This window comes from Lepidochelys kempii, chromosome 2, assembly GCF_965140265.1.
Source record: "Lepidochelys kempii isolate rLepKem1 chromosome 2, rLepKem1.hap2, whole genome shotgun sequence".
NCBI classification, from domain to species: Eukaryota; Metazoa; Chordata; order Testudines; family Cheloniidae; genus Lepidochelys; species Lepidochelys kempii.
This window is the reverse complement of record NC_133257.1, coordinates 91,703,804-91,716,756: the sequence shown is the minus strand read 5'-3', so window position 1 is coordinate 91,716,756 and position 12,953 is coordinate 91,703,804. Positions and strand designations below refer to the sequence as shown.

At 39.6% G+C, this 12,953-nt stretch overlaps 1 protein-coding gene across 7 annotated transcripts in view; it reads left to right on the top strand.

The window, feature by feature from the left end:
* Positions 1-12,953, top strand: part of CEP76 (centrosomal protein 76) — a 45,366-nt gene that overhangs the window by 7,918 nt on the left and 24,495 nt on the right. For 6 of the 7 annotated variants that reach the window (XM_073331654.1, XM_073331648.1, XM_073331649.1 and 3 more), the window contains exons 2-7: positions 2,826-2,981; positions 3,360-3,441; positions 3,864-4,088; positions 5,616-5,801; positions 8,045-8,142; positions 10,715-10,843. In XM_073331654.1, the coding sequence (XP_073187755.1) occupies positions 2,826-2,981; positions 3,360-3,441; positions 3,864-4,088; positions 5,616-5,801; positions 8,045-8,142; positions 10,715-10,843 (876 nt within the window). Of the gene's footprint in view, positions 1-2,825; positions 2,982-3,359; positions 3,442-3,863; positions 4,089-5,615; positions 5,802-8,044; positions 8,143-10,714; positions 10,844-12,953 lie in introns of those variants that run through there. The other variant, XM_073331655.1, reaches the window with a different exon arrangement.

Below are 12,953 nucleotides of genomic sequence, written 5' to 3'. Positions count from 1 at the left end.
TTAGCACCTTGATCGTGCATTTTTCCCGTTGATTGGCAGGCTTCCTGCTTCTGATGTACTTTAGATATTTTTGCTTTAGTTTTTGAGTCTTTTGCTAGTTGCTTTTTTTTTTGGCCTGTCTAATTATACTTTTTACAGTTGACTTGCCAGGGTTTATGCTCCTTTCTATTTTCCTCGGTAGGATTTGACTTCAAATTTTTAAAGGGTGCCTTTTTGTCTCTAACTGCCTCTCTTACTCCTTTTAGCCATGTGCCATTTTTTTGATCCTTTTACTGTTGTTGTATTTTTTTTTTTTAAAAATATATGCAATTAGTTTGAGCTTCTGTTATGGTGTTTTTAAATTGTTCCCATGCAGCTTGCAGGCATTTCGCTTTTGTGACTGTTCCTTTTAATTTCCATTTAACTAGCTTTCTTATTTTTGTTGTTCTTATACTTTTATAAGAAATTATACTTTTGTGGATTTCTTTCATTTTCTCCCCCCCCCAGATGTTAAATTTAATTACATTAGTCACTGTTACTGATTGGTTTCAGAGTAACAGCCGTGTTAGTCTGTATTCGCAAAAAGAAAAGGAGTACTTGTGGCACCTTAGAGACTAACCAATTTATTAGAGCATAAGCTTTCGTGAGCTACAGCTCACTTCATCAGATTGGTTCAGCTATATTCACCTCTTGGACCAGATCCTGTGCTCCACCTAGGACCAAAGCTGTCTCTTGAGTAGGGTGAATCGAGGTGACTGCCCTGTGCTTTGGGGGGGCCCCATGCTTCGATAAAATCTGGACTGTCCCGATATTTAGCCCTTTGTCCTGCGTCCCAACCGATGTATGATCAGGACGCCATTTGTCCCAATATTTATGTGAGGAGGCGGGCGGGGAGGTGAGGTGGACAAGCGGGCTGAGGAGGTGAACGGGGAGGCAGGCGAATGGTGAGAAGGAGAGTGGCGGGCTGCGTGGGCATGCTGGACAGACGGTGACGAAACTAGCAGGTAGGGCGGCGAGAAGGAGAGCGGTGGGGTGGGCAGACGGGGGTGCGCCGGACGGACAGCGGGAAGGCAAGTGGTGGGACAGCAGGGAGATGGGTGGCGGTGTGTGTGTGAGGAGGTAAGCGGCGGACAGTGAGGAGAGAAGACTAGCGGCTAATTTGTCCCGGGACCTGCACCCTCCTAGGGATGGCCCTGCCTAGGACTAAATCAATAATTGCTTCTCCCCTTATGGGTTCCAAGACTGGCTGTTCTAAGAAGCAGTCCTTAATGGTGTCTAAAAATTGTATATCTGCATCCCGTCCTGTGATATACCCAGTCAGGAGTTAGTTGAAATTCTCTACTTTTGTTGGGAATGTAGAAATGCTTTCAATAGAGAGAGGAAGCTCAGTGCACTCAAATGTTGTTTTTATTGGTTTTAATGACTGCTGACAAATTATTAGCAAATAAAAATCATTATATGCGCAATTTGGAAGTGAAGGTGAAAGGCAGCTGCAAAATTACCAGTATAATGTAGGGAAGTATTTTGTGATTTCTCCTGTTTTTGGAAACCGGTGATGACTATTCGCCCCACAGTCAAAATGGGAAATACATTGTGTACTGTATTACTGTTTCATCTGGACTGCTGTTTTTTTGCAGGACTGTTAATTTTAATCCACTACCATGCTGCTCAGAAGTGTCTAGTTCTAAAGAGCACTATGCTTTTATTAAGGGATATGGCTTATTTAAATATTGTAGGAGTATCAAAAAGGTAGTGTTTTTAAATCCTGTCTGAGATTGGGTAGATTGTTGTACAGGATGTAATATGAAGTTACTCCTGGTGGAATTCTGCACCAAAAAATTTAAGAGTTTGTGCACAATATTTTAAAATTCTGCATATTTTATTTGTCAAAATAACACAATATAATCCTACCAGTTTCAATTATTTTGGTCATTTATTTCAAAATACCTGTCAGCATGTATGTCTATAACAATACAGACAACACAAAAGATTCAGGAAATGTTTTTTGACAAATAGATTCCTTACTAGGCATATTAATACAGAACTCTGAGTAATAATTCATTTAAACTACAATACAGAACCGTATTTCCTGCACCCCTCAGAAGAAGTGCAAAGGCTTGGGGGAGTCGGGGTAACAGAGGAGCTGAGGGAAAAGGAAGTAAATTGCTGGGGAAGAGCCTGGGTGTGAACTTGGAGGGTTGTTTGGTATGGGTGGCAAAAGTATGTAACAGATATTTTGGGGGGGTGGGGAGGGATTGTTGGGGAGCTTCCCCCATGAAGACCCTGGCTGACCCCTGGCCTCTCCCATTCAGTCAGGCACATCTGCCCCAGTCCCCATGTGTCTCTATGCCCTTATCCAGCCACTCCCCTGTCCCTATGTAGCTCTGCACCCCCTCCCCCATCACCATGTGTCTCTGTGCCCTCATGCAGTCACCCTCTGTCCCTATGTCTCCCTGTACCCCCCTCCCCCATCCCAATGTGTCTCTGCACCTCCTCCCCGGCCCCCACGTGGCCCTGTGCCTCCACTCCCATTCAGCCCCTGCCGCAGTCTGTCCAACCCCACCCCCACCCCACCCCAACACCCTACGCTGTCTGTCTCCCCATAGCCCTTGTCTACTGACCTGGCCACAGGCGCGGTGAAGAAGGCAGGCTTTCTCTTCCTTAGCTAGCTGCGAGCTGCAGCTTTGTTCTATCTCCACAGCGCCCTCTGGTGGGTATAAGGCAGAACAGCAACAATTTGGCAGAAGCTTTTTTCTGTACAAAAATTAGAAATCTGCGGGGCTCATTAATTGTTCACGTGCGCAGTTGCACAGAATTCCCCCAGGGTAATAGAGTATTCTGTTTAGATGGATGTCCATGGCAGAATCCGAGAAGTACTTGCTGAGACTATACGTGAAGAATTAGTGCCCGAGCATCAACAGTTATCCGCAGAAGATCTGATGAAAGCCCTAAGACGACGAGGAATCATTGATGATGTTATGAAAGAACTTACATTTGTAACCGTGAGTAACTTTTGAAAAAGAAAATATGTGAAACAGAGTGAAAATATCATCATCTTGGCATTGTGGAAATTCTTTCCCTAGAAAGTGAAAGCTCAATGCACTCAAATGTTACTTCTATTAGCTTTAATAATTGCTACCAAATTGTTAGCAAATCAGTTTAACATTTACTCTGACGTCATTGAATAACACTATTGTTTCTGAAATCAGTTGAAGTTGTGTACAGTATTAAACTATCCAGTCGGATGGAAGATACTAGCCACTCGTGAGAAGGGTGATGTTTGAGGCATTGTGGGGGTGGGAGTGAGGGATTCTCAGGGTTTCAAGAGCATGATATCCTTCCTTGATTCTTTAAAAAATGTCTTTTAACTATAATTCTAGGATATGAATGACCGAGAGATGCCTTCAACTCCAAAACCTTCTACACATTTTGTTGACAGACAACCTCCAGTACTGCAAAAAAGTATGTTTTTGTTAATTTAATATCTGGGTCATAGTTCCGTAAGAAATATTAAATTTTACTTAAAAATGTAAGGCTAACTATTTATTTGAACTTTTGATTGTTTTAGTAATTCAGTTAAAATAATTTCCATATTGTACAGAAAGCAAGCGGTTTTCCTGTTTATCAAAAGGAAATAAAACAGTGTATATAGCAGAAAGACATGCCATGTAAGCAGCAGCAGGAACAATAACAACAAATCACACATTTTAGCATAAATTGAAATGTTTGCCAAATATTTTAAGAACCAGTTTTATCCATTCTTTCAAACATTTTCTTTGGAAGTGTGTCTTGTGATGATCTTTTTGTATTTCTTTGCTGATGTTTTAAATACATTTCTTAAGATGTGTTGGCAGTTTCTTCACATTTATTGCTACACTTTGCAGCTAACATTGACCCAACACGGAGGTATCTTTACCTTCAGGTTTTGGGTGGAAAAGCTTTTCTGGAACATCTGCAAGAACCTGAACCTTTCCCTGGTCAAATTTGTTCTACCTTCACTCTGTGTTTGCACTTTCGAAACCAACGTTTCCGCTCTAAGCCCGTCCCATGTGCCTGTGAACCAGATTTTCATGATGGTTTTTTACTTGAAATACACAAGGATAGCCTAGGTAAGGAACATTGTAAATCTGAAAATAGATGTCATGTATTGTGCTAACCTTATGGAGTTGTTTAAAATTATTTGATACTATTTTGATCAATAATATACCAAATGCAGGTGAAAGTGTTCATTGTCTGATACTTTATTTCTTCAAAACTACGTTTTTCTAATCATGATTTAGTTGGAAATATAGGGAATGTTTGTGACCGTTGCGATAATTTTTGAGTATTTATCATATCAGAATTAAAACATGTAGATGGATTAGATTACATTAGGGGTTGTTAATAATATTAGCTCGTCAATATAGATGGTGGCCACTGCCACATCTATTGTTGGCTGTAGGCTTTGGTACAATAATGCCAATTCCTTTCCTAAAGGGATAGAGAGAGAATATATTAACTTAGAAAAAACAGTCAAAATATGTTTGAAAAAGGAGTTTAATGGGCAAGATTATTACCATGTTGTAAACCTCCAAAATATTTTAATTGAATTAACAAGATGAAACAGGATGTATGTCATGCTGGAATATAGCTGTGCCTTGGCTGCATAGTTCAAGGCTAGAAGTCTTGTAGCCACTCAGACTAGACATATATTCCATTGTCCTATTGAAAATATTAGAAGGCCCTATCAGTGATTTTTATATTGTACCAAAATAATGTATAGTTCTTTTGTTAAATTAGTCAGATAGTAAAACAGCAGATGAAGATTCCACATTCATGCATAAAGTGGTACAAATGAAAACCTAGGAATGTAAGAGTTGTTGTACCACATCAGATCAATTGCTCACCGACGTTACCTTCTTTTGAAGCATCTGGTATTAGAAAGCCCACACAAGATTATTATGGAATAACCTGACTATAGGGGAAGTTTCTTTCTAACTGCTGTCAGTTAGTAGTTGGCTTGTGCCCTGAAGCGTGATGGTTATATTATTTATTTTTTAAAGTATCCCAGCTAATGTAATTGAGGATATTCTCATTAAATGCCTATCTTTTTAAAAAAAATTTATTAAGTGCTTTCCTCAAATGTGTCTTGTGGTAATGAGTTCCATGGGTTAAGTATGCATCGTGGTTTTAAAAAAAACAAACTCAGTATTTCCTTTTATCAGTTTTAAATTTACCTTCTCATTTAACTGAATGTCTCATTGTTCTTGTATTATTAGAAGGGCCAAATAAGAGTGCCAGAAAGTTTACTTTCCTTCGAACAGTCATTATTCTCTGTACTTGCATCTTTGCCCCTTCCATTTGTCACCTCTGTAAACTAAACAACCCTAATATTTTCAGTCTTTCCTCATATGGAAGTCTTTCCATGCCTCTATCATAATTTATCTCTGAACCCCTTCTATTTCTCCTATATCTTCTTTTGAGATTGGGGGAGATGAGTGGCCAGAACTGATTGCTTTCTAATTTAAACCAATTTAAAACAAAGTTTTAGAGGACGTAACTGTGTGTTCTCTTAAAGCAATTCTAGTGGGGAGCATTTGTAATGACGATATTGTGATTAATGTCCTTGTTATTTTGTATTGGTCTAATAATGGCAGGTGACGGAAGTAAGATGGTGGATTCAACCACTATGTTATCAATATGTGATCCAGTGCATATGGTTCTGATCAAAACTGACACATTTGGTGAGACCACATTAGTGGCATCCTATTTTTTGGAATGGCGATCAGTCCTTGGTGCAGAGAACAGAGTAACAAATGTTGCTGTAGAACTTCTGGGTGTAGGTAAGATTAAAAGCTTCAGCTATAATGGCAAACTAAATATTGTATAAAAATTGCTTGTGGCTGAAACCAGTACTTACAATATGGCTTTGTCGTTTGGCTAACTAACATAGAATAATATCTCCTAATAAATTACATGGGATACCTGTAATCAGATTCTTCTTTACAGTTATCTAATATACAAAATATTCCAAATTCGCTTCTATGATTGGAGAAATTATGAGGTGGGACCTCCCCTCTGTTTGTATTCTAAAGAGCTTAAATAAATAACCAGGCAAGACCACCTAGCCAGACAGATCCAAAAGATGAGGCTGATCCACCACCAGGAAGTTCTAGGGTTAGCCTGCTGAGAAGCACATTTCCACTTATTGTGAAAAGGGAGGATGCTGGATTTTCACCAAGGTGCTGTCCTTGAACCCTGGATAGGAGCTTCATATTTTGTCAGCCTCTAGCTAGTAGCTATGTCAAATCGGAAATTCCAACTTCCGCAGCAAATGGAAGGGAGAAGGCTCTTTCTATTTACCTTCTCTAGAGCTTCCTGACTGCTGCAAGGGGTGAGGAGGAAAGAAGTCTCTGGACTCCACCTGTCAGCCTTTGTGTTTGCTCCCTTTTTACGGGTGAATATTTCCCTGTCTGCCTCTTCTGCTCATAGCCCTGCAGAGCATCACTGGTGTGAAACTGACATTCTTCACAATTTCATTGGTGTTCACGGAGTTCTGAATAGCAGTTTTAAAACTAGCCACAGAGAGCACAGTGTTAGGCTCTCAGTTCTACATGTTACCATGATTGAATAAAGCATGTTGCTGCTAAGATAATAGTTCAGTTTTAAATGTATAGGTTTATCATTAAGCGTAGTTTTAATACATGATTTTTTTCCAAATTGGGATGGAACTTTTAATTCTTGAGGCACTATAGTTTAATGGACCAGACATGGGTAGGTGGAAGAAGATCTTTGACTTCTAATCCTAGCTCTGCAATAGACTCACTTTTTACTCTTGGGTAGGTCACTTGAGTATTTTCTGTCACAATTGCTACATCTGTAAAACAGGAACAACTTGTCTACATATTTTAGAATTCTGTTGTGAGGATTAAATAATTACTGTTTTTGAAGTATTTTGAACATTTTTGGTATTACAGAAGTGCTAATTTAAAAAAATCTTTTTTTTTTTTTTTTTTTGATGGATTAGTCCAGTGTTGATGTAAGGAGTAAAACCCTGACATGAAGCTTGTTTAAGGAAAAACAACCCTACTATGACCATACCATTGTTTATATTACCTTCAATACTTTTGTGGATTTTTTAAAATTAAATAAAAAGAACCAAATAGCTCACTGACAAAATGAGATTATTCAAGAAGTTTAACACACAACCACAGACTTGGGTAGAAGAGGGTCTGAGAAGTACACACAAACCATTTGAGTGTAAGGATTTGAATAATTTTTAGTTATTAATGGAAAAACTCCTGTGATTTTTCTACTTGTTCGTTCAGTTAAAGCATTAAAATCTATAGAACCACTATCTCGTCCTCTTTCAAACTCCCCTTAAGTCTTACCTGTGTTGTGATGTATTTTGTAGATGCTGCCATTTGATGTAGCTAGACCAGTGGTTCTCAAACTTTTGTACTGATGACTCCTTTCACATAGCAAGCCTCTGAGTGCAACCCCCCCGCTTATAAATTAAAAACACTTTTTTTTTTATATTTAACACTATTATAAATGCTGGAGGTGAAGTGGGGTTTGCAACTCCCCCCCCCCCCCCCCAGGTAATAACCTTGTGACCCCCTGTTTGAGAACCCCTGAGCTAGACAAATAGCTGGCTGATACTGTTGCTTATGTTGCTAATTTCACTGTTGCCTCATCCTCTTCGAAATATTTGTTTCTTACACCTGTTAACATCAGGTCATAATCCTAAATTGTGAGATCTCTGGGGCAATGACTGTCAGTTTTTTGTGGGGGAATTTTTTAAACCTTTTTGTACAGTACTTAATGTAGTGGGTCCCTTATCCTTGATTGGGGCCTCAAGATGCTGCTGTCCTACATATAATAAAGTACACACACAAATATTTAAGCATCAATCTAATATGATCGTAAGAAAAACTTGCATCTTTCTTTTCAGAATTAAAATGGATAGATAATTTTTTTTTAAATTATTTAACTTTTTTGTGTTCATTCTTGGTTGACTGATCTATATGTCATAGATGCCTCTGAAATTTTCAGTGAATTGATCAAGCAGTATTTTTGTTCAAAGGTACAGAATCAAAGGTTTCTGTTGGAGTCCTAAATATCAAACTTGAGATGTACCCACAGCCAAATAAGACACTATCCCAGGAAATAGTTAATACTCAAGTAAGTCATAATTTGTACGGCGAGTGTTTGTGTTTTTGTTTTTGTAAATTCACCCAGCTGTCAGATTTCAGATGTATTGATACATAGATTCGTAGATTCCAAGGCCAGGAGGGACCATTGTCATCATGTCCCTCCTGGCCTTGGAATCTACGAAGAAGGAGGATCCTGGGAACTACAGGCCAGTCAGCCTCACCTCAGTCCCTGGAAAAATCATGGAGCAGGTCCTCAAAGAATCAATCCTGAAGCACTTGCATGAGAGGAAAGTGATCAGGAACAGCCAGCATGGATTCACCAAGGGAAGGTCATGCCTGACTAATCTAATCGCCTTTTATGATGAGATTACTGGTTCTGTGGATGAAGGGAAAGCAGTGGATGTATTGTTTCTTGACTTTAGCAAAGCTTTTGACACGGTCTCCCACAGTATTCTTGTCAGCAAGTTAAGGAAGTATGGGCTGGATGAATGCACTATAAGGTGGGTAGAAAGCTGGCTAGATTGTCGGGCTCAACGGGTAGTGATCAATGGCTCCATGTCTAGTTGGCAGCCGGTATCAAGTGGAGTGCCCCAAGGGTCGGTCCTGGGGCCGGTTTTGTTCAATATCTTCATAAATGATCTGGAGGATGGTGTGGATTGCACTCTCAGCAAATTTGCGGATGATACTAAACTGGGAGGAGTGGTAGATACGCTGGAGGGGAGGGATAGGATACAGAAGGACCTAGACAAATTGGAGGATTGGGCCAAAAGAAATCTGATGAGGTTCAATAAGGATAAGTGCAGGGTCCTGCACTTCGGACGGAAGAATCCAATGCACCGCTACAGACTAGGGACCGAATGGCTAGGCAGCAGTTCTGCGGAAAAGGACCTAGGGGTGACAGTGGACGAGAAGCTGGATATGAGTCAGCAGTGTGCCCTTGTTGCCAAGAAGGCCAATGGCATTTTGGGATGTATAAGTAGGGACATAGCGAGCAGATCGAGGGACGTGATCGTTCCCCTCTATTCGACATTGGTGAGGCCTCATCTGGAGTACTGTGTCCAGTTTTGGGCCCCAAACTTCAAGAAGGATGTGGATAAATTGGAGAGAGTCCAGCGAAGGGCAACGAAAATGATTAGGGGACTGGAACACATGAGTTATGAGGAGAGGCTGAGGGAGCTGGGATTGTTTAGCCTGCAGAAGAGAAGAATGAGGGGGGATTTGATAGCTGCTTTCAACTACCTGAAAGGGGGTTCCAAAGAGGATGGCTCTAGACTGTTCTCAATGGTAGCAGATGACAGAACGAGGAGTAATGGTCTCAAGTTGCAGTGGGAGAGGTTTAGATTGGATATTAGGAAAAACTTTTTCACTAAGAGGGTGGTGAAACACTGGAATGCGTTACCTAGGAAGGTGGTGGAATCTCCTTCCTTGGTTATTGTTAAGGTCAGGCTTGACAAAGCCCTGGCTGGGATGATTTAACTGGGAATTGGTCGTGCTTCGAGCAGGGGGTTGGACTAGGTGGCCTTCTGGGGTCCCTTCCAACCCTGATATTCTATGATTCTATGATTCATGTAATCTGACTTTCTGTGTAACACTGGTTAGAGAGCTTCCCCAAAAGAATGCCTAGAGCATATCTCTTTGAAAAGCATCCAATCTTGATTTAAAAATTTCCAGTGATGGAGAATTCACCGTGACCCTTCGCAAACTGTTGCAATGGTTAATTACCATTGCTGTTAAAAAATTTACCCCTTATTTCCAGTCTGAATTTGTCTAGCGTCCATTTCTAGCTGTTGAGTTGGGTTATGTCGTCCTCTGTTAAATTGAAGAGCCCATTTTCAAATATTTGTTCTCTATGTAGGTACTTATAGACTGTAATCAAATCACTCCTTAACCTTCTTTTTGTTAAACTAAATAAACTGAGCTCCTTGAGTCTTTCACTAGACGTATACAAAGTATTTTTCTCTGACATTGGATTTTGAAATTGTCTTGAAGAATATTCATGTTGAACAATTATATTCATCTAAATATTCCCTATAAGGAGCTGTTTCTTCTTTGTAATTTTAAAAAAAGATCATTCACAATTTTATTTCAAACTACATCACCATGTACGTTTTATCCTTTAAACCTAATTTAATCACCTTTAAGCAGCAAAATAAGGTAGCTTCAGCGCATTTCTTTTCCTTGTATACATGACATATGTGTTTGTCTTCTTACTACCTTTCCCCTCATGATGAAAGCCAGTAAATATTAATATGAAGATTCAGAGAGGTTGTCCTCCATTTTCATTAATAAGACACACGACACTGATGACAAATCTACTAGCTCTTTGGTGTGTTAGCATCCAAATAAGAAGTATAACACTAAGTTTTCATTAGTTTTTAGGAAATATTTCAAACCCTAAATAAGATTACTTTCAGCACTTGTATAAGTGTTATTTTAAATACTAAGCTGCTTTATTTATTTATTTTAATTTATTTTTAAGAATGAAAAGATTTGATGCTCCCACTGCTTACTATGGTGACTGTTAACAGTTTAGAATTTTCTCTCATAGCATTAATGTATATCAGGAATATTAAAGTTAAATATATTTATTTTTACTGTAGCTTGCCTTAGAACGGCAGAAAACAGCAGAAAAAGAGCGTTTGTTTCTTGTGTATGCTAAGCAGTGGTGGAGAGAATACTTGCAGATCAGGCCTTCACACAACACAAGGCTGGTAAAGATTTTTGCACAGGTTTGTGAATTCTTCTAAAAGATTGAAATATCTGCTCTACTCACAATTTAAGGTATTTTAATTGTACGTACAGACTACAGGTATAAGTAACCTATTTTGCATAAGAGTGTATATTTCTAGGTACAGAATGCATGTTTCAATGTGATATAAAATTTCATCCTTATGAATTTGAGATTTCTGCATTACTTACAAGTGGCAAAACCTGAAGTGATTTATGCAGGTCATTCCAAACAAGTTCTTATGCCACACTAAAACATCATGTAATCTATATATGCCAGATGCCTTACGGAACAACTTTTAAGACTATTTTAGAGTTTTAAAAATTATCATGGGACTGTTTTATTGAAGCGGCGCAGAGATTAATAATGTTAGAATAAATCCCAGTAGAGATAGATAGAGAAGACGAGAGAGAGAGAGTCAAAGTTGCATGGTGAACTTATTTATCATATGGTTACCACCTCTACATATGTAACATGGAAGTATATAAATGTAAGTCATGGCTGAGTTATGGCTGCCTGCGCTCTGCCTACTATTTCATCTTGTTCAGAATTGTGATGAGCTTCAAACAGCTGCCACGTCTCTTAAGCCAATCTGCCAGAGAAATATTTTCTCCTCCACCCAAATATGGATTTCCCTCCCGAAAGTTATATCTGACCAAGGCCTGAACACAAACATCTCACATCTTTGAAGTCCATTATTTCGTGAAGCTGCAAGCCTAAATAAAAGAAACTAAAAACTTCTATTCCTAGAATACACTTTCTGTAATCCATGTGGTGCATACAGTAATTCCTCACTTAATGTCCTCCCGCTTAATGTTGTTTCAAAGTTATGTCGCTGCTCAATTAGGGAACATGCTCGTTTAAAGTTGTGCAGTGCTCCCTTATAACATCGTTTGGTTGCCTGCTCTGTACACTGCATGTAAGATTTTGTGGAAGAGCAGTGACTTTACAAGGGAGCATTGCACAAGTTCCTCTTCTCCACTCCTCCTCCTCCCTCCCAGAAAGTCCTACGCGCTGCCAAACAGCTGTTTGGCAGCAGGGAAGTGCTGGGAGGGAGGGGGAAGAGTGGGGAAGCAACGCATCTCTGCTCTTCCCTCCCCCCCGCAAGTCCTAAGCCTTCCAAACAGCTGTTTGGCAGCACATAGGACTTTCTGGGGACGGGGAAGGAGTGGAGATGTAGCATGCTCTGGAGAGGAGGTGTATTGGGGTGGGAAGAGGTGGGCCTGGAGTGGAGTGGTGACGGGAAGACATGGGCCTGGAGCATCCCCCAGCAAAGTCGGCTCCTGTTCTTCTCCAGGTAAGCTGCCACTGCTGCTGTGAAGGTGCTTCCTAGCATCCTTGCCTGCAGCGGGCTGTGACTGTGTGGGGTAAACCAGGGGCACTTCCCAATCACAGTACAGTATAATGCCTTTTGTCTGCCCCCCCCCCCCGAATTTCCTTGGAACCTAACCCCCCACATTTACATTAAAACTTATGGGAAAATTGGATTCGTTTAACATCGTTTCACTTAAAGTTGCATTTTTCAGGAACATAACTACAACATTAAGTGAGAAGTTAGTGTACATTATACAGAATATGTATGTTAAAAGGTTTTATTAGCGTGACCTGTATAACTTACTACTAGTTTTGCTTGACCATGTGATATTGCAGTGGTAAAAGTGAACTTTCTATACTGCTTGAAACTGTCTTAAAATTATGAAGAAGCTGATGCTGCAGGCATTCCTCATAACCCGATAGGAGATCTTTCAGAATCTTCTTCTCATTCTGATTTCTTGGAGATGTTGAGGAATATCTAAGAATTATTAGTATCTACTTGATTTTGTATGACTTAAAATAACCCCAATATGCATAAAAATAATGATGATACAATATATTTTACCTTGAAATATTGTGGGAGGCATTGGAATTAGGATGTATATCCGTAGCTCAAATCCAGCCCTGATTGGCAGTAACCTAAAGGTTTATTGCCATGTGACCATGTTAAATAGGTCTTTAGAATGAGCTGGTGAATGTTTACTGTCAGGACCTTTTTTGTCTTTTATGCAGGAACTTCTTCCCTCTTTAGTTTTAATATTTTTTGTCTTTGCATTTTACATTATATGATACTTAAT